The following is a 19182-nucleotide window of genomic DNA, read 5'->3' as shown; positions in this document are numbered from 1 at the left end:
AGCATAACAACAACAAAAATTTGTCACAAGCAATTCTTCAATATGTTTTCAACCTCTCATTTAGTAGAAAAAAACTGATAAGGATTATTATGAAAACATGCTGTATGACATTGTTATTATAATATCAAAACAAAGACATTCAAAGACATGCAAATTACCAATTCGTGTGTGTGTGTGTGTGTGTGTGTGTCTGTGTGTGTGTGTGTGTGGGTGTGTGTGTGTGTGTGTCTGTGTGTGTGTGACGTGATCACGGCAACGCAGGCAATGTTAACTCCTCCTAGGTCCAAGTGACGTTTCAATGAGAATGTCGCCAAATTACCCCAGTTGAAGTCATGGCAGCGCTGAGACAGGAGCATCGGTATGGGCTCTCCTGTGCAAAAATCAACAAGAAAGCTCAAAATAAAACTCTATTTCACGTCAAGCTAACCGATACCGCCATTCGAACGCTTGAAGCCTATCAGAATCTTAAGGTAAGTCCTAGACAATTCTTTATTTACTCTCGCGCAGGTGTTTGTTTGATTGGATACTCCTCCGACTAGTCTAATCTCAATGAAAAGAGGTAGACCACTGGGGTAAAAAGTTCAAAAAGTGTCAGCGACACAGTAGCCTATGTGGTGATTGTACACTTCCTTGTGCTTGCACTGTATAGGTGTAAGGTTTATTGGTCGATGGGAAAGCTTGCCGTTTTAGTAGGCTATGGTTGCTTGATTATATGGGACTTCATAGAAATAATGCCATAGCATCCAATACACAATTTGAGGTCGTTTTAAAATTGCTTGGAAAATGCCACCGATTTCGCTAAAAAGAATGAGAAATGTAATTTGTGTGATTCATGTTTGTTGTGTAGATTATTAGCGTATGTATGTGATCCATTGGTGCTTTAAAGTAAACATATTTTATATGCCTTCACATGTTTGGACTATCTATTCGTAATTGAGAAACTAACAATTTAATGCAGGTATTTTAAATTATCGTGATATGTTGGAATAAAGCACCTAACTACATTGTCGTTTCATAACTTTTGTAGTCTACTTTTTAACATTAGGATAGTCTCTGAGACAGATCATGGCGACATAGCCACCACATTATGGCTCTAAATATAACAATTAACATTTTAATTCTTAGCTTGAATGTAGCATAAATGTAGGTCATCGAAAGTAGGCTTTAATCTATCCAGCAATGGTGTTACTTTCAAAAGTAACAGCCTACATGACCTGTTATGATTTCTGATAACATGTTGCAGTTTGTCATTTAGAAAAATGTGTAGGCCTAGCCTAATAGCAATATGCCTATGTGACATGGATAATGTGTACGCGTTTCTAAATTACTCAAATTTCCAAAGGATATCTATTCTAAACGTGGTGTCTTTGGTGAGAAATAAATACCTTATTTAGGACATGAAAACTTGTCACCCCAACCCTGGAGTCTCTTGTTGCTACTGGGTGGTGGTGGCAGGGCAGTTTTGTTGCTGTGCTTTTGTGCCGTGAGGGGATTCGATTATCTGGCCCCGGTAACGCTGGTGGGAGGAGTTTACTTCGGGTGAAAGGTGATTGCAGTTGTTTTGGAACCAGGCTGCCTCTCAGGCGTGATCGAGCCAAGTGCTCTGTTCAAAGCCCACGGCCAAAGAGTTTCTATTATATTGAAAAGATAGTCCCTCTAACAATGAAAATACATGTCCTCAAAGATGTAAGGCAGGCGGAAGGAGACAAGATTCGGTGGGACCATTCTAGACAATGAGTGCAGATACTCGTGAACAACAGGCACAACTCCAATATAAAGCCATCTTTTTTGCCAAAGTGTCATGTGCGTGCACTTACACAGAACAAAAATCATGCAACAATTTCAAAGATTTACAGTTCATATAAGGAAATCAGTCAATTGAAATCAAGTAATTGGGAATACAGATATGCATCTGTTGGTCACAGGATACCTTTAAAAAAAGGTAGGGGTGTGGATTAGGAAACCAGTCAGTATCTGGTGTGACCACCATTTGTCTCATGCAGCGCAACATATTTCCTCAGCATAAAGTTGATCAGGCTGTTGATTGTGGCCTGTAGAATGTTGTTCCACTCCTTTTCAATGGCTGTGCAAAGTTGCTGGCGGGAACTGGAACACGCTGTCATACACATCGATCCAGAGCATCCCAAAAGTGCTCAATGGGGGACATGTAATGTGAGTATGCAGGCCATGGAAGAACTGGGACATTTTCAGCTTCCATGAATTTTGTACAGATCCTTGCGACATGGGGCCATGCATTATCATGCTGAAACATGAGGTAATGGCGGCCATGGCAATGGGCATCAGGATAACGTCAAGGTATATCTCTGCATTCAAATTGCCATCGATAAAATGCAATTGTGTTCATTGTCCGCAGCTTATGCCAGCCCATACCATAACCCCACCGCCACCATGGGGTACACTGTTCACAACGTTGACATCAGCAAACCACTCACCCACATGACGCCATACACGCTACGCTGTCTGCCATCTGCCCGGTACAATTGAAACCAGGACTCATCTGTGAACAGCCACATTTGAGTTTTCTCTGTTCTCTGTGAAGGGAGTAGTACACAGCGTTGTATGAGATCTTCAGTTTCTTGGCAATTTCTCACATGGAATAGCCTTCATTTCTCAGAACAAGAATAGACTGACGAGTTTCAGAAGAAAATGCTTTGTTTCTGGCCATTTTGAGCCTGTAATCGAACCCACAAATGCTGATGGTCCAGATACTCAACTAGTCTAAGGAGGCCAGTTTTATTGCTTCTTTAATCAGAACAACAGTTGTCTACCGGGCATGATGACTCCTTGCTGTCCCCAGTCCACCTGGCCTTGCTGCTATTCCAGTTTCAACTGTTCTGCCTGCGGTTATGGAACCGCCACCTGTCCCAGACCTGCTGTTTTCAACTCTTAATGATCGGCTATGAAAAGCCAACTGAAAATTATTCATGATTATTATTTGACCATGCTTGTCACTTATGAACATTTTGAACATCTTGGCATAGTTCTGTTATAATCTCCACCCGGCACAGCCAGAAGAGGACTGGCCACCCCTCATAGCCTGGTTCCTCTCTAGGTTTCTTCCTAGGTTTTGGCCTTTCTAGGGAGTTTTTCCTAGCCACCGTGCTTCTACACCTGCATTGCTTGCTGTTTGGGGTTTTAGGCTGGGTTTCTGTACAGCACTTCGAGATATTAGCTGATGTACGAAGGGCTATATAAAATAAACTTGATTGATTGATTGTCAGCTGTGCTAACATAATTGCAAAAGTTTTTCTAATGATAAATGTGCCTTTTTTTAAATGATAAACTTGGATTAGCTAACAACGTGCCATTGGAACACAGGAGTGATGGTTGCTGAAATGGGCCTCTGTACGCCGATGTAGATATTCCATTAAAAATCAGCCGTTTGCAGCTACAATAGTGATTTACAACATTAACAATGTCTACACTGTATTTCTGATCAGTTTGATGTTATTTTAATGGACAAAAAATGTGCTTTTCTTTCAAAAACAAGGACATTTTTAAGTGACCCAAAACTTTTCAACGGTAGTGTATATTTGATGGAAAAGATATGATGTTTGTTGCCAGATGATGCACCATGCTGCCTTGTTGAGAGTAGTGCAGATTACTGTTTGATTTGAGAAGTGCGCTCCTCCCTCACCGCTTTTGCCTGTTCACGTCACGGACTATATACTCTTGCTCTTCAACTCAGGTTAATAGGACTCCCTCATTGTTTTGCATTTTTAAAGTGTCACCACAGGGGAATTCACTTTTTTTTAGACTGAAACACGATGCCCGGACCTTACAGTAAATCGTTGTGCAACATTATGGGTAAGTCAATAAGTCATAGTTTTAGTCAAAGTATGAAATAGTTGGGCTTTAGCGCCAAGACCTCTAGAGAGCGTAGTTCTCCCTGATGAAGTATTACTTCTAGGCGTCGATGCATTCAGCCCAGCTGGTAATACACTCGTGTCCCCATGGACCTCGTACACAACAGCCTCCATTCAGGCTTTAAAGATGCATCGGTTTCCTCATTAACTTGATTTAATGGCTTGTCGGTGGGAGGAAAAACAGGGAAAATATTAGTACTATCTAATAAAACACTATTTTCCATCACCGTGCTAGGGTGGCTAATGCTACTTCCTGATGTTGTGGTGCAAGCTCAGCCAGGAGTGAACAACAGACTGACGTGGCGTGCAACATCCGGAAGTTGTCGGAAAATCCAAAAACGGTTGTGGAAAATGTTTTTTTTCCTAAGACAGCAGAAATATTTTCAGTTTTTTTTTGTTCCACCGACGAGCCATAAATCGAGTTGAGGAAACTGACGCCTTTGCGGGGGGATGTTTTATGTACGAGCCGGTCCATGGAGGACATGCGATATTGCCGGCTGAATACATTACATTTGGGCGTAAGGTGACAAACGACGTAAAATAAATAATAGGGTTATCTTGCAGCCAGTTGCGCTAATTTGGAATTGAAGTGGGAAATCCGAAGTGGGACATTTTGTAGAAATCCGTGTCATTGTCGTGTGTTTCCTTACCACCCCTGAGCATGGCATTGTTTCTTAATCAAAAACAGCTGCAAAGTTCTTCCTCTTTGTGACTGAGCTGAGCCAAACAGCCTTGAGTCCACTTGGCCGTCTGAGCCGTGGAGCAAATTAAAATAGGGGATGTAAACTAATGTTTTTGCAGCGCCACTTTATCAGAAAATTCTCGTAATTTTCCTAGTTGCATTTTGCATATCTGCTCCCCCCCCGTCAAGATAAATGGTTTTTACCAGTGTTTTACTTCACTACACGCTCCACTGCTTTGATTGGTGCAGCTAGAAACTAGAAGTGTCTGTCCTGTAATGAAAAGGCACCTGCGAAAGACATTTGAAGGAACTTGTTTATTATTTTATTTTTTGTGCCTTTACATTTGTATTGGTGTTGTCTGATGCGCTCAGGGTGTTGTTACATGTGATTTGCAGAGTGCATCATGGGCAAAGTCATTGTAGCCCATCATTTATTTTCCTCTGTGTGAACCATGAGCTGATTTGGCTTTACTATACAGCAGCCAAAGCCTGCCAGCAGCCCACATACCAGCAGCCTATCTTCCCTGTAACTATTACCCAGGTTGTTGCTGTAAATGAGAATGTGTTCTCAGTCCACTTACCAGGCAACAAAGGTTGCACCGTGTCCATTACAATGTAGAAAAACGCATGTCTCTAAACCTTTCAGTAGTTATCCATATTACCGGAGCTTCATCTTATTACTATTTCTGTGGTGGATTCGTTGCCACAATTTATGGAAAATGCCAAAAACTTTGGAGATGACAATAGATGACGAAGTCAAAGATACTGGTTTCCATCTGTGTTTTCCCTAAATGCTTATGAAAAATCCAGCACCAGCCACAGCCTAGCCAGCTGGCTAATCTTCTGAATATGGTGTAGTAAAGAAAAATCCCAGCAACAACCGATAACAAAAGCTAGCTAAATAAGGTTAGCAAGATAGGGTACTGACAGCTGTCAGTATAGCTAGCTATTTATTGATGTTTCTCCACTCCACGTGGAAATCACCTTCCCTTCCCCAATTCGTGAATGTGTGTAAGTAGCCTGCGTCATTCTTCGGAGGTGGAACCTAAACGAGCATTTCCGCTCTAGAACAGGAATTACATTGAAATAGGGGTAGCATTGTCCTCTGGTGTCCTTTTAAACATTTGAAACCCTGCTCAATTCCAGAGCTTATTGGTCCGTTAGGTGGTGTAGAACTAGGGGTTGTTTTCCCAAATGACAATGCATGGTAACTTCCTCATCTGTTGAAGGCCAATGTAGGCTGCTGCAGTAAAAATAGATACAGAGTAAAATATACAGGTGTTTTGTCTAACTAATGTAGACTAATTCTGCTCTCATTCCAACAGTCAAAGTAGATTATTATTATATATTTTTTTCTTCTCTTAACCAAATATGTATAGCTCATGTATAAACTCTGTGTGGGTTTTAGTTGATTGTATGCCGGGCTCTAAAATAAAATATATATCATTGGTAGCACTGGCACTCCCAACTTAAAGTTAGGAGCACAACATAAAATTTAGGAGCACCAGAAAAGCTGATTTTTACATTGATTGAGATAAAGCCTATATGAACTCTAGCTATTTTTTGAAGCACATCATGCTGTGCCTTAGAAATTAAAAACCCTTTAGACATTGTTAATTATAACCTAAAATGTTGACACACATACCTGTTAATGAAATTAGTCATTTGTGGACTATTAGGTTTCTACATTGTGTAAAAGCACCATTTTCCTACTGTTGTCAGCTAGCTAACCGAACAAGGTGTAAACAAATGATTAGCGGTCCACGAGTAGTTTTAGAACGTCCCGCGACATGGTTTATGAATGTGTAAATGCGGCCCACCACTGTGCAAAATAAAAAATGTAGTGCCTACATATAGGTCATATCTTCTGAACAATTCGTTTCTCTCTAATAATTAGAGCTGGAAATTTCCAGGTACCTAACGACAAGATATTATCACAATACTTAGATGCCGATACGATTATGTATTGCAATTTTCACCATTCTATATTTATTGCGATTCGATACTGGCATTTTATTGCAATTCGATGCTCCAAACAAATTACTCGCCAAAATACTCAAGTTGCTCATCTGCTGCAGAGGGACATGAGAGAGCCATGAGAACTTGTTTTGATCAGTCATGGAAATAACTGTGCTGACAACATGTTGGCTTACCATTTTTTTTTTAAGAAGACAGAACAAACTAGAGAAAAAATGAGAAATACTGTAGTTTTGGCGCAGGTACAGCTGACCTAGAGCTGGCTAACTACCTAGCAATTTTTTTAAATGTAACTAAAATGGCAGTTCTTGCAGAAAAATATTTTGGAGCATATGTGACCAAAAGGGGTGGACTTTAGAGCCCTGATCATATTCCTCATTCAGCAGACTGGCACACTCCTTCAACGGTTAACACCTTCTCACAAAGCAACTGTTTTGATTATCCAGAGGTTGCTGATTCTGCTCTTCACAGGTCTTCACTGTCAGCCCTAGATACAAACACAATTTCCCTAGTATAACATCAGATTGTATACACACATTCCCCAAATGTTTTTTTAAATAATTTGGGTGCTTATATTTTGTCCTATTTCAGGATAATTTGTTTTCTGCATATCACAACCCCCCCCCCCCCCCTCGGAGAGTGGGGTCACGGCCAGGGTCTGTCATTATCAATGGCGGCCCTGGAGCAATTAGGGTTAAGTGCTTTGCTCTAGTGTAACACTGGTGTTACAGTCGAAAAGCAGCAAAGGTGGCCACGTCTGGTTGTTATGGGTTTCACTCCGACTATAGGAGCAAAGTGCCAGCCCCTAACCTCTGTTAATGACGTTTATCCTGCAACTCTGACCCATGAAAAGAAATAGATCTCTAATAAGCCTACACTTTAAAATACAAGGTGAGCTGTAGGCCTGTTAAGCAATGACCAGAGGGAAAGAAAGAAACATGATGATCTCTCCCAAAACCATCTATAATAGATAAACAGGCCTGTTGACCATGGCTGCAGCTGTAACTTTCAGATAGTGACTCTTATCTCTTGACCCTGTACCATCGCTAGGAGTATCTCAGAGAGCAGAGAAGAGTTTTTTTGTTCTCTTCAATGTTACATTCTGGTCATATGAAGGTACTGATGCTTGACTGTTGAGGAACTCCTGAAACATGCACAGCATGGTCACCTCTTTACGGTTAGATAAAGGCTTATTTGGGGGACAGCTTTGTACATGAACGACTGTATTGTGACTTGCACAAACCTAACGGCTGATCAAATGTAGCCCACTTGCAAACGAAGGTACAATTAGTAATCAGCTAAGAAAGTGATTAGGGATTTTATTCTAAAAGCTTTGTGATGAGGCTTTTCCGTTGATACGCCTCTCTCGCGCTCTCTCTCTCTCCCCCCCTCTGTCCCCAATTTCCAATTGACTATGAGAACTGATTGAGTGAAACAAGGTTTCTGTGCTCTAGATTGATTAATCAGACACATTCCAGTGCAGATTAGCAGTGAAGCCCCTTGATCTGTGGACCTGGCCGTATAGAACCATGATACTGGCGAGGGGCCACGGATATGAGCACACTCACAAAGCCTTAACAGCACATTTTATTATTGAATTAACACTTAAGAAGTTGTACGCTGGTCATTGGGGCAAATAAGCGATAGGAAACTCTAATTATTGTGATAGTTTGCTAATGGGTATAATTTTCCCCACTGGTCTAATTGAACTAAGTAGTACTGTTGTAATACATTGTTAGCTTGATGAATAAAGGGTGATTGCTTTGTGAGAAATTGACAGTATTTAGCGTGCAATTGCAGAAAAGGTATTTGCTAGCCTATCTTGACCAGATATGAAATAACAATATTTCCTTTCAACATTTTAAATGTTACCTGATGTGTTTTAGGATCAATTGTATTTTACCTGCAATGCTTGAGTCTGTTATATTAAATGATAACCACTTTCCCCTTTTCTCTCCTCCTTCCCAGGGATCCTTACCAAATCAGCCAGCAGTTTGCTTCAAGGGGAGCCAGGGGGTAAGATGAATGTGTTTTTGCACACCCTTTCTAAGGCTTTAGAAATGAAATGCTTTAATTAGTTCTGATTTTGCCGTACAGGCAGCACTCGCAACCGCTCTTCTGCTGCATTTTTCATGAGATCCAAAACCAATGGCTTGAAACAGGAGGCCAGTTCAGTTGCATGCATGTGCATCCACTGACTAAACCCTGAAGGCCTGCCTGATTAGATTTGCACATATTGTGAGGATATTGTTCTATTCTTCAGCTGCTGGTTATTGTTGCCTTACAGGGATATACAGTAGAATGGAGCAGTTCTCATATTTGTCATTATAAATACATTAAAAGCTTGACTGCCTCACAGAGACTATCAGTGTTTAATGTGGCCTCCTTTTGCATTTGTGGCATGTGAGTTAAGGTTTATGTTTCAGATAGCTCTTTCCATGTTATATTTAGAACAGGATTTAATCGGTCCTGCCACAGCAATGTTTATACAGAGTCTTTATTTACACAAGTACAGTACTGCCAGTCATTCTGAAAACTGGAAGCATATAGCTGGTATTTTCACAATATTCCAGGACCATGTTTGTGATTTTTATCTGGCTACAGGGGAAAAAGGTAATATTGCAATTGCATAAATACTGCAATGCAGGTTTGTTTGAATGTAGCTCTGTGTCATGTTATCCTTGATGCTGAGTGTAGTCAGACCTAGTACATCACCTATAGAAACACTTGGCAGTGAAATGGAGAAGACATTCCTGTGAAACCGCAGTAAAGAAAGATGCCTGTGTCCAACCAGATTAGCCGGGGCACTAGAACAGCCTCCCCAGCGCTGCCTGCTAGCCTACTGCACATTTACCACACAATCAGCCCTGTCTAAAAGGAGCTGCTCTAATCCCTGCAAGAGCCGATTGCATTGACGAAAGTGACTTCGCTCTGTACACAAACGCTGTGCGCTCACACGAGCCCTAAGAGAGGGTACACCATACCCTCAGGCAGCTAGCCAGGTTACTGGGTCAGGCTGGCAACTGGAAAGGCTTTGTTTGGAGAGGGGGAGGAGGTTGGGGAGTTGGTGAACCCCAGGGAGCCCCATGTCTCCACGCCTGTTGTCTCTGTGTAGACAGGAAAGAGCTGAGATGAGGAAAGGGGGATGCTATGGCAGCCATGGAATTGTTCTCCCTCTGTCTGCACTGTTCTTTATGGCGCTTCATCAGAAAATAATAAAGTACTCTGATACAGAATGTAGCTTAGGTTTGTTTTTCCCTATCTAAGGCATATGCAAACCAGCGAGTGTAATTGAACATATGCAAAACACACGAGATGAATACGGATAGGGAACGTCAGTCGTTCTGTTTAGTGTGTAATTGAAGTGTGCTTTAATCACTGAATAGGATTTTGTGATTATATATTTGTTGGCACATTACATATTCAAATTGCTTTGGCGGAATTCAAGTATAGGCTCCCTCCCCCTCTGACAGCGCCCCCCTGCGCAGGCCGATTGGGCATTAATGAGCTATCTGCAGCCGTTGGAGGGAGAGCAGATTAAGCTGTTACTGGTGGGGGGGAGGTGGCTGGTGAACATGGCAGACTGGAGGAGTACACCAGACAGAGGGGGACCAGTGGGCTCTAAGGTGCCTTACAACAGTACAGTAAAGTGTCCTTGCCCATCTCATCTAGAGCAACATATTACAAAAACCTACTAGCCTAGATGAAGAGTGGGTGAGGAGAGGGGCGATTCTTGTGACAGGTGGCAGTGTCCTCTTAGACGTGCCCTACCAGTTCAAACAATACCTGCTCTTGTCTCAGGGCTTGCTAGCTCATGTCACATTTCCATTTCCAGTGCCACTAAGCCAAGGGAATTCCCATAACCACTCTGCTGGCCTCTCTCCAACACCTTTGGTGTTAGGAGTTAGTCCCCATATCAAGCAATGCCATGCTGTGGTTGACACACGGATTTCCTCTGGCTATGTGGCCAACTATGTATCACCTGGTGATGTGTAGTCACTCATGCTTGACAAGTGCCCACATTGTCCCCCCCCCCAGTGATAAGGTTCCAACCATTTGCTCATAACAACTAGCTACCCTTGTCATATTCAGAACGTTATTGAAGGGAAGAAAATGTAAAAGCTTGATCAGTAAAGAGCTTTCAGTTGCAGTGGTTAAAGAAATAACAACCTTGTCATGTAAGCTAACAAATTAAAAGTGGAGCGGGTGACGCAACTGTAAAGAAATAAACGTGAAGACGAGAGGGTTATGTGAAATTCTTTTCACATTTCACAAAAGCTCTGTCTAAAAGGAATTCAGGTCTGGATTACTTTGAAATCGTCACTTGGGATCTAGGAACTTATTCAGTGTAGGTTTGGGTTCTCATGGTCTGGAATTTCACATCCTAGTGCTTATTTTCCTTCAGTGCTGGCAAAGTAGTCTTTTAGCTGGCATGTTTTATGTCTGCTTAGTAGAAATGGAATCCTTTATTAGCTCTTAGCTCTCTTTGGTCTCCAATTATAGGACACGTGGTGATTTGTATTTTTTTTTACTGCGTTTTCACAGCATTGGACATATTACCCATCTCTCATGTCGAGTGCATGTACACAAATGAACAGTGTGTGATTTTCAAGTTGTTTTTCACACCTAAGGGAGCAGCTGTATTTATTAGCAAGAGTTCTGTCCAATGAGCCCTGTTACAGTATTTGTGCCATATGGTGACAATTCATTCATTGTAGGGATATTGCAATTTGTGAGATTGGATAGTGATGATTTTTGGATTAGGTTGGCACACTATTTCCTCATGGCTCTGTTGTGCGGCGATAGAATTCTATCACATAATCCTGCAGTGTGATCACTTTCCTGTTTGCCTCCAGAAATCTTCTTGCAAATGATGAGATTCCTGTTTTGCTTCCCACTCAGCTTCCCAAATAAGAACTAGGAAAAGGATCTGGGTTAAGCTTTGTTTTGCTGGTACAGTATGCCCTCAAAATGGGATCTCTGCTCTTGCCAGAAATGCCATAATACAGTGTTACAGCCACAGTTTTAAAAACGTGTGCGCTCTATAATCTGTCTGGGCTATATATTGCAGAGCAGTCTCTTTCTGTATTTTGTGTCACATTGATGGTGATCTCATCCCCCTCCAGATATGGGGAATACGTTGCATATAAGAGTTGATATACATAGCTGCTGGGCAGACCATCCAGATATTATCGAACTGAAGACTGGCTGGTGCTTAGAGGAGGAGAGTAGAGGAAGGGAGCATTCTTCCCAGAGATCTTCTCATGACGACTGTGTGTGAAGGATCAGCTAGCTGCCCCCTCCCGTCTGCCCCTCAGATTATTGTGCCGTTTCGCCCCGTGCCTTGGCTTGGGAGACATCTACCCCCACCCAGAGCGCTCCGCCTCCCTTTTTCACTGCAAATGAGCTCTTGCTCTGTGTGTGTGTGTGTCTGCACGCCCGTCAGTCAGTATTTTTTCCCCCCCGAACGCTAATTAGAATAACAATAAGAGGAATGCGGTTAGAGCAAGGTCCTTTCCCAGTGGCTCAGCCAGAGGTTGGGGGAGTCGTCCCACGTGTGCCTGAAAGGGCACACGCCGCTCTATTCATCCAGATGTGTCAGGCTAGGCAAAAAGCTCTGCGTGCCCTGCATGTCTGAGGCCCACTGTTTTGACTGGCAAAGCTGTTGGCCCCATTTTGGGATCACATATCGGAGGGACAAGCCTCATGAGACATCTCCCAGTCCAGGGAAGACTGGCTCTCTTTCTTTAGCAAGCTCCTCTGATATTGAGATTGCTAATGTAGCTCTGAAGTAGTCATTTGATGATGATATTACCCAAGTTATCGCACAAGGGCTTTTAGCGAGCATATTTTAGCTTGTTTTTGTGTAGCAATTAAACACGTAACTTAACACTGATATGGAACTGAAGGTATAGAGTTTTGATTGTTTGGCGCATTGAACTGAGACCGTTGATTCCCAGCAGCACTGATCTGTCTGGCCTGGCACAGCCTCAGTGTGTGGGGTATCCTCACCAGGATGAATATCGGTTCCAGGATGTTGTTGTAGCTCTGCTCACATACAGTATTAGGTCAACCATTTTGTTTATTAGCACAGGTCAAAAATCTACTAGAAAGATTGCTTGACACACCCAGCCCCCAATTTTTTATACTTGTACAGTCTTAGTGTTCTCCTTACATTCCAATAACAGTGTTAGGAATATCCCAAAAAGCACGCACACCTTTTGGCCGACGTATCAAAATGCGTAGGGAATATGTAGTTTGGAGAGTGTTTTCACATTGGCAAGACATCGCCGAGACATCAGAATAGAATGCCTGGCCGACATATAATCAATGTAGAATTTAGAATGTAGGCATTCTAAATACGTCTGTGAGAAGTCTTGCCAATTTAGCAAATGCTTACTACATCTAACTGGGATCATGATGGCTATTTAAATGATATCACAAGAATAGGCTAGACCAATGAGATCCTGTTGGATCTAATCCCATTCATGGAAGATGCCTCACCATTCTGTAAACCAGTAAGGACTGACCCAGAAGTTACCTATTTGGAGGGTAATAACATCACTGAAAGCACTAGTGCTACAAAATGTCCATCAGCGAGGGTGGAAAGCAGTATGTGATGTAAGAAAGAGCAAGCCTCTGTTCCTCAAATCTTTCTGTTGGTTATTCGGCTATCTGCAATGGTTGCTTTTCCTGAACTCTTCCCACATCCATTATTTTTCCGCCATTTAAAAATGCAGCACAACAGGATGCATGCAACGCTGCCCCGGTAAACAAACATGGTTAGGGAAGTGTAATGGTCAAAGGGCAGAGTTTGTCTGCAGTGTGTAGTTTGTGTTCTTTTAGGGCTCAAATCACTAGAGTACTACAGACTGAGCTATTGTTTAACCTAAAGAAGAATAACAACCTAAGATAGTCTTTACCACATTGACAGTGGGAGATATACTCTGCCTGCAAAGAGGACTTTGGTGTATACTGAGGTTTCACTGTGTGTTTTGTGTGTGTTTGGGCATGTGATGGTTTATGAGTGTTTGTTTGTCATACACTAGGCAAGGCTTATCTGCTCACACTGGGTTTCCACGTCACAGCTCGGTGCATGTTTTCCATTTTGTCTTGTTTCTCTGAGGCTCTGCGTAAATTAATCAGATTTGGATGTACTTTCCCATGTTACAATCTGGGAATTGTTAAAGGATTACCGACTGTTTGGAATCAAGGTCCGGTAAAGGGCGTATTTGGATCATTCTTAAAGTTGGTCATGATCACTAATTAAACAATTGATTAAAACACGACATGACACAGCACATACGGGCCCCTCCACCCCCAAGCCTTATGTAGAGACATGGGCCTACATAATCCTCAAACACTGTAACTATAGTAACCAGTGGAAAAGTGTCTGCATGTAATGTTGAAATGGGCTGTCTATGAAGCCTGCCATCAGTGTTCTCCACCCCCCTATCTGTGTATCCACTCAGACAGGAACACTGCTGAGAGGGGAGGGGGTGAGTTGGTGACCCATGTGTTTGCTGAGGTTGACAGATTAGCCCAGCCTCTCTTGGAGAAGGCAAATTTAGCTTGGCATAAGAGCCAATACCTTGGGGGATGTTGTAGCCACAACAATTGCCCACCCCCTACTCCCCTCACAACCCCCTTCAGACCCCCACTCCTCCTCTCTGTGGATCTTCAGTCTTTCTCTACCAACCCCCTCAACGGTCAGGCTGACTTGAAGCACAGGAACAAAAAGCCAGCCTCACTAAAAGCCTGATTTTTAAAGGAGAGGTGATCTAACGCATTGTATTCACAATCTGAGTCACCACAGAGTCATTGATCATACGGTAAACTGTGGGAGGATTGTGGAGAGCAGGAATTAATATGAATATTCCCTGAGGCATTGTCTGCCTGTGTTGCCTTCTATAGTTGTCTGCATGTGTCACTGGATTTATGCCTTCCTTTTTAAATGCCACTTGTAAGCTTTCTTTTCCTTTTTGACCAATAGCTCTGTGTGGAGCCTCCAGAGGAAAAACGTTGCCTTTCTTTGTGAATGTCTTAGTAGTGTTTCCCCATAGTACACATGGATCCAGCGTGTCCGTATGGCTGTTTGTGAAGAGATGCAGAGAGGGAATGCTTTTCGCACCAGCTCTTACCCATTCCCCTCCTCCCAGACTAGTTTTTTCTGTTCTGTTTGTCCCTTTGCTGGGATGCTTTAGTGTTGACCACATTCCAGAGGGAGAGGAAAGCGGGGACTGTGGAGTGCTATCCCTCATGCACGAGCAGAGCGGGGAGCCACACCGTGACAGTGCTGTCCCCCTCTCCCACCCGCCCGCCAACCACACGTCCATGCTGTTCATGAATAATCCAGGCGGGCCGACGGGCCATTGCACTCAGCTGTGTGGGGGAAGATGCAAGAACAAAAGACAGGCAGCTCACAGCAGCCATGACTGAGCAGACTGGGATGAGAGGACAATGGCCAGCAGTGTCAGTACAGACCGAGGCAGACTGGGATGAGAGGACAATGGCAAGCAGTGTCAGTACAGACAGAGGCAGGAGGCACAGACTATAGTAAATCACGTTTGTATATCTAGGCGCTTGCTCTCATCACTGTGCTGCCATGCTAAATACAAGAGCTGGGATCTCTGCCTGTCCGCTTACGTCTACAGACCCAAGAAGAAGAAAAAACATCACCAAAAAATACTTAATCTTTCCTAGCAGATGTGTGGTTAGCTGTAGGAAACAATCTCTTTACCAGAATCTTTTCCTCATCTGCCACCAAACGTAAGGCCGGAGAAGAGCATTATTAAACCTGATTTAAAGGTGATAAATACTAAATGGTGTAAGGGGGAATTTTTCATGGACACCAGTGAGGGTGCCCTTGGTCCTGCTCTAACGGCAGAACCCACGCCAAGTTGTTCCGTTCCTGTCCAGTTCATACCTTACAACAGCCTGAAAGTATTTGACATCTCCAAACACACAGAGCCGTCCGGCCCCGGCCGTGTGCAGGCTGCAGCAGATGTGCCTGGGCCCGGGCCACAGAGGGGGCTATTGTATCTGCCCTGGCACCCTGTAGAGAGGCTCTTCTGACAAGGTGCTGAGGATTGTCGATCTGATGCCATTTGGCAAGGATGACACTAACTGTCCGACTGCCAAGTTCAGCTCACAGGATATACACTACTGGGCAAAGCTGACTGACCTACCACTTTCCTGATAGTACACTGTAGCACAGTGACTTCCATTTGTTCTGCTGGGGAGTTTTTAGAATAATTTGCATATGTTATCCATTCTCACAAAAAATGTAACTTGTCTTGTCATGAGATATTGTACAATGATTTGAACAATATACATTTGGTGTAATATGGCATAGCTTTCTATAAATGTCCCTTTAGGAATGGGCAGATAAAATATCTTAAGAGTACAGACCCGAAGGGTGAACCTTAATTCCTGCAGTTAGTGAATGCTAAATAGTACTAGTTTCCCATGTTGGCCTAGTGCGTTAGTTGGAGGCATTGACCGCTGATGTTGATGTTTGGTTAAAGTGTGGCATACGGCTGCAGCGTAACTTAGGAGATGTTTGATCTTAGTCCTTCCATGTGACTTGCGGAAGTGTGGGACTCCCCTGGCTTAATAAGGGATGGAAAGGGCAGCTTCATGGTACAGCCGCCCTGCCCTGTGTCGTCAGTTCTATGGAAATACACACCTCTGTTCACACTGATATTAGACTTACCTGTCAATGTGGGTTGTGGTTCTGGAACAGATTGGTATGAGGGGAAAAGTCATGGTAGATTTCTGTCAGTTTGGAAATGGGAGCCCACAAATAATTGAATGACATTCTAAAAATTATAAATATTTCAACAGCATTTTTGTGATGAACATTTTTATAGATTATACCTTTTTTTTGTATGCACACAAAAGCCTACAAAATGTAGGCCTAAGCTTTTGTTTTCCTTTTCTTTTGATTGTTCGAAAACCCTCCAGCATGAACAACTGTCCTGGGAAATGTAATCCGAAGATGAGAGAGAGAGAGAAAAGTAGCAGGGTACAAGTCAAGGATGGCCCCTGTGTGCTCAGACAGAGCTTTTAACTGGAATGCCTCATTTTGGGGGGCCTTAATCTTCACATAAGGGAATGTATGGGCTAAAAGGAACCAGGAGCAGCTTCCCCATGAGCCAGGAAGCATAGAGCTGGGAACTAATGACATATGCTTATGAAGGTGGAGAAGGAAGCAGTGGATAAAACGGGGTCAACTTCAGAATGGACTGACCTGAGTAACAGTGATTAGAATTAGAATATGATGTGTGCACGGTGGCGGGGATGGGATTGGGAGGGGAGGGTGATTCTAACGCTTGGCTGGGGGGGGGGGGGGCTTGCTGCTTGCCTCGAACCAAAGGCGCATAGTGACTGAGGGGGATGTGGTGGTGGTATGGGGTTCTGGGGGAGGTGATTGCACAGCTAAGACTGTAAATCCTGAGCTGTGCTCTCGCCTGGGGGCAGCCAAGCTGTTTATCAGCATCTCCGTTTGAAAGAAATCATTCTCCATTGCAGTGCTATCTGCCTTGACCTACTTCTGGAGCGCCTCTATGACTTGTTGCTTGGCATTTTGGTCAAGACCGTTACCACTTTAGACAGCGTCTTGAGGTAATAGGTCCTGAAGGCATGGCTCTTCTGTTGCTCCTATTTACTTGATGCTTTTTTGGTTGATGACAGTTAATTAGTGGAAACCTGAAGCAGACATTAGTGGAATCCTGGCCCACCACTTCATCTGAAGGGCTGGACAGATATAGGTCAACATAACTAATGGTCAGTTTTATATCAAAAGTGTCCATGGCTTTGTGGGCTGCCTTGTGCTTTGTGTTGCGATGGTTGGCTTGTGTGTTTGGTGCTATTAAGAGCGCTGAGGGTGATGGGGGGAGAGTGCAAAGCTCGCTGTGGAGTTCAGTGGAAGAAGGGGTGGGGGGGAGGTGGGGTGTTGAAAGAGAAGCTGTTTATTGGCTACACGCTACAGAAACTGCTTTTGGCTGTACTGCATGACTGGGCATTTGTGACAGCTAGAGTCCTGCTTGCCACATCTGCCCCAGGCACTGTGCATTCTACCAGTCAGACTGGAATCAATCACTTTCCACAGTTAAGCTAAAGAGCCTGTTTCAAGGCCCACTGATTGTCCTATGTTTGTCTTAGTGCTCATAATATAAGGGAAATGTTACATGGAGCCCTTTTTGTCTTTTTGTGTTAGCCATCTCACCCTAGTCTGAGAACACTAGGGAAGTGAAAGTGACTTATTTTCAGATGATTTGGAAACAATTCCTAATTTCTGAGTAATATATGGCTGTGCACAGTCAGTCAGTCAGTGATCATGCTGGGTCAAAAGAAGTGATAATCATTCTGTGGACCATCTATCGCTCTGTCTCTTTCATTTTGTCCTCTGAATCTAGGGCACAGGCTCAGCATCAACAAAACTGTCCATTTCAGCTGGAATAAAAGGGCAGTCGGCACCCAATGTGTTCAAGTACACGGCAATACCTGTTGGTTAGACTTCCAGTGTTTTAATTGGCCATTCGGTGAAAGTAGGTTTTTAGGCCATTTCATTAGCTGGTTTAGGGCCCCATAGCTCCCCGTGGGTCTGTTTGATTCCAGGGGAGCTCTGGACAGTACAGTGGAATACTATCACCTTGTTTAAGGCCAGGATATCAGCCTCACTGTTCCAACGGCTGACTAGAGGTTGCCACTTTGGGACATAGGAGGTCCCACGTGGCCTGGGTTATTGGCTTAACCAGTGGCTTATTTAGGTCAGTTTTATGGCTTGAACATCGGAGGGTCAAGCTCATTCTCATATCAATACAGGTAGCCTAGTGGTTAGAGCGTTGGGCCAGTAACCGAAAGGTTAGATTACATTTACTCTAATCAACTTCTGGGGAGATAAAAAAAAAAAGGTACTCATTACATAACTGTGTGTTGTTCCAAAGCAATAACATCAAAACAGCAATGCTGCAAGGTTGATACAAGCAGTGGTTCCCAAAGTACGGTCTGCGGCTCACGGAGGTACAGAAGGGGGTCCAGGCCAGAGATTTTATTTAATTATTATTGTTTTTTTACATTTCATTTTTTTAAATATCAATATTGCTAGCAGATTAAACAAATTTGGCCAAGTGGTATGTGGAAAAGTTGCAGATACAATGTAATATACAATATACCCTTAAATGTGACCGACTGACTCGATTTGGTCTTTTTTTACATTGGATAAAAGTAGAGACTCAGAGCTAGAAAATGGTATATCATACACTACAGTTGAGGAACAATGGGAAAGCAATTCTTCTTTGAAAGTTGATAAACTTGTAACATCACTTTTGAGAAAAAGTCCCTTGAATATTTGGTACCTACTGGAGAGCGCTTCTTTGTCTACACCCATTCAGCATCATTCACACCCTTTTAAGCTTTAGCCCCACCCATCTCTAACGATTCATGTGTGAGGCTATGGACAAAACAACCAAAGATTTCAAGACTAAAGGCTGGTTTATACTACGGATGTGTTAGTAAATGTAATCTGGAGTGCCAGAGTGTGCTCTGGGCGTTCGTCAATTCAGAGCGTTGTCAGATTGGTCGTTCATAAATTCAGAACATTTCGCTCTCGGAGTGCACACTGGACACTCT

At 43.1% G+C, this 19182-nt stretch overlaps 2 protein-coding genes across 2 annotated transcripts in view; one reads left to right on the top strand and one right to left on the bottom strand.

Moving 5' to 3' along the window:
- LOC120053999 (peptidyl-prolyl cis-trans isomerase FKBP8-like) overlaps positions 1 to 1465 on the bottom strand; it is a 58182-nt gene extending 56717 nt beyond the window's left edge. The window contains exons 1-2 of the mRNA XM_039001351.1: positions 1386 to 1465; positions 320 to 370 (exon numbers count right to left, since the gene is read on the bottom strand). The gene's annotated coding sequence lies outside the window, so the exon portion shown is untranslated. The remainder of the gene's footprint in view (positions 1 to 319; positions 371 to 1385) is intronic.
- Positions 325 to 19182, top strand: part of LOC120053997 (RNA polymerase II elongation factor ELL2-like) — a 48331-nt gene continuing 29473 nt past the window's right edge. The window contains exons 1-2 of the mRNA XM_039001349.1: positions 325 to 470; positions 8515 to 8562. Of these exons, the coding sequence (XP_038857277.1) occupies positions 333 to 470; positions 8515 to 8562 (186 nt within the window). The 5' untranslated portion in view covers positions 325 to 332. The remainder of the gene's footprint in view (positions 471 to 8514; positions 8563 to 19182) is intronic.

Source organism: Salvelinus namaycush, chromosome 9 (genome assembly GCF_016432855.1).
Source record: "Salvelinus namaycush isolate Seneca chromosome 9, SaNama_1.0, whole genome shotgun sequence".
Classification (NCBI taxonomy): Eukaryota; Metazoa; Chordata; class Actinopteri; order Salmoniformes; family Salmonidae; genus Salvelinus; species Salvelinus namaycush.
This window is presented reverse-complemented; position numbering and strand designations above follow the sequence as displayed.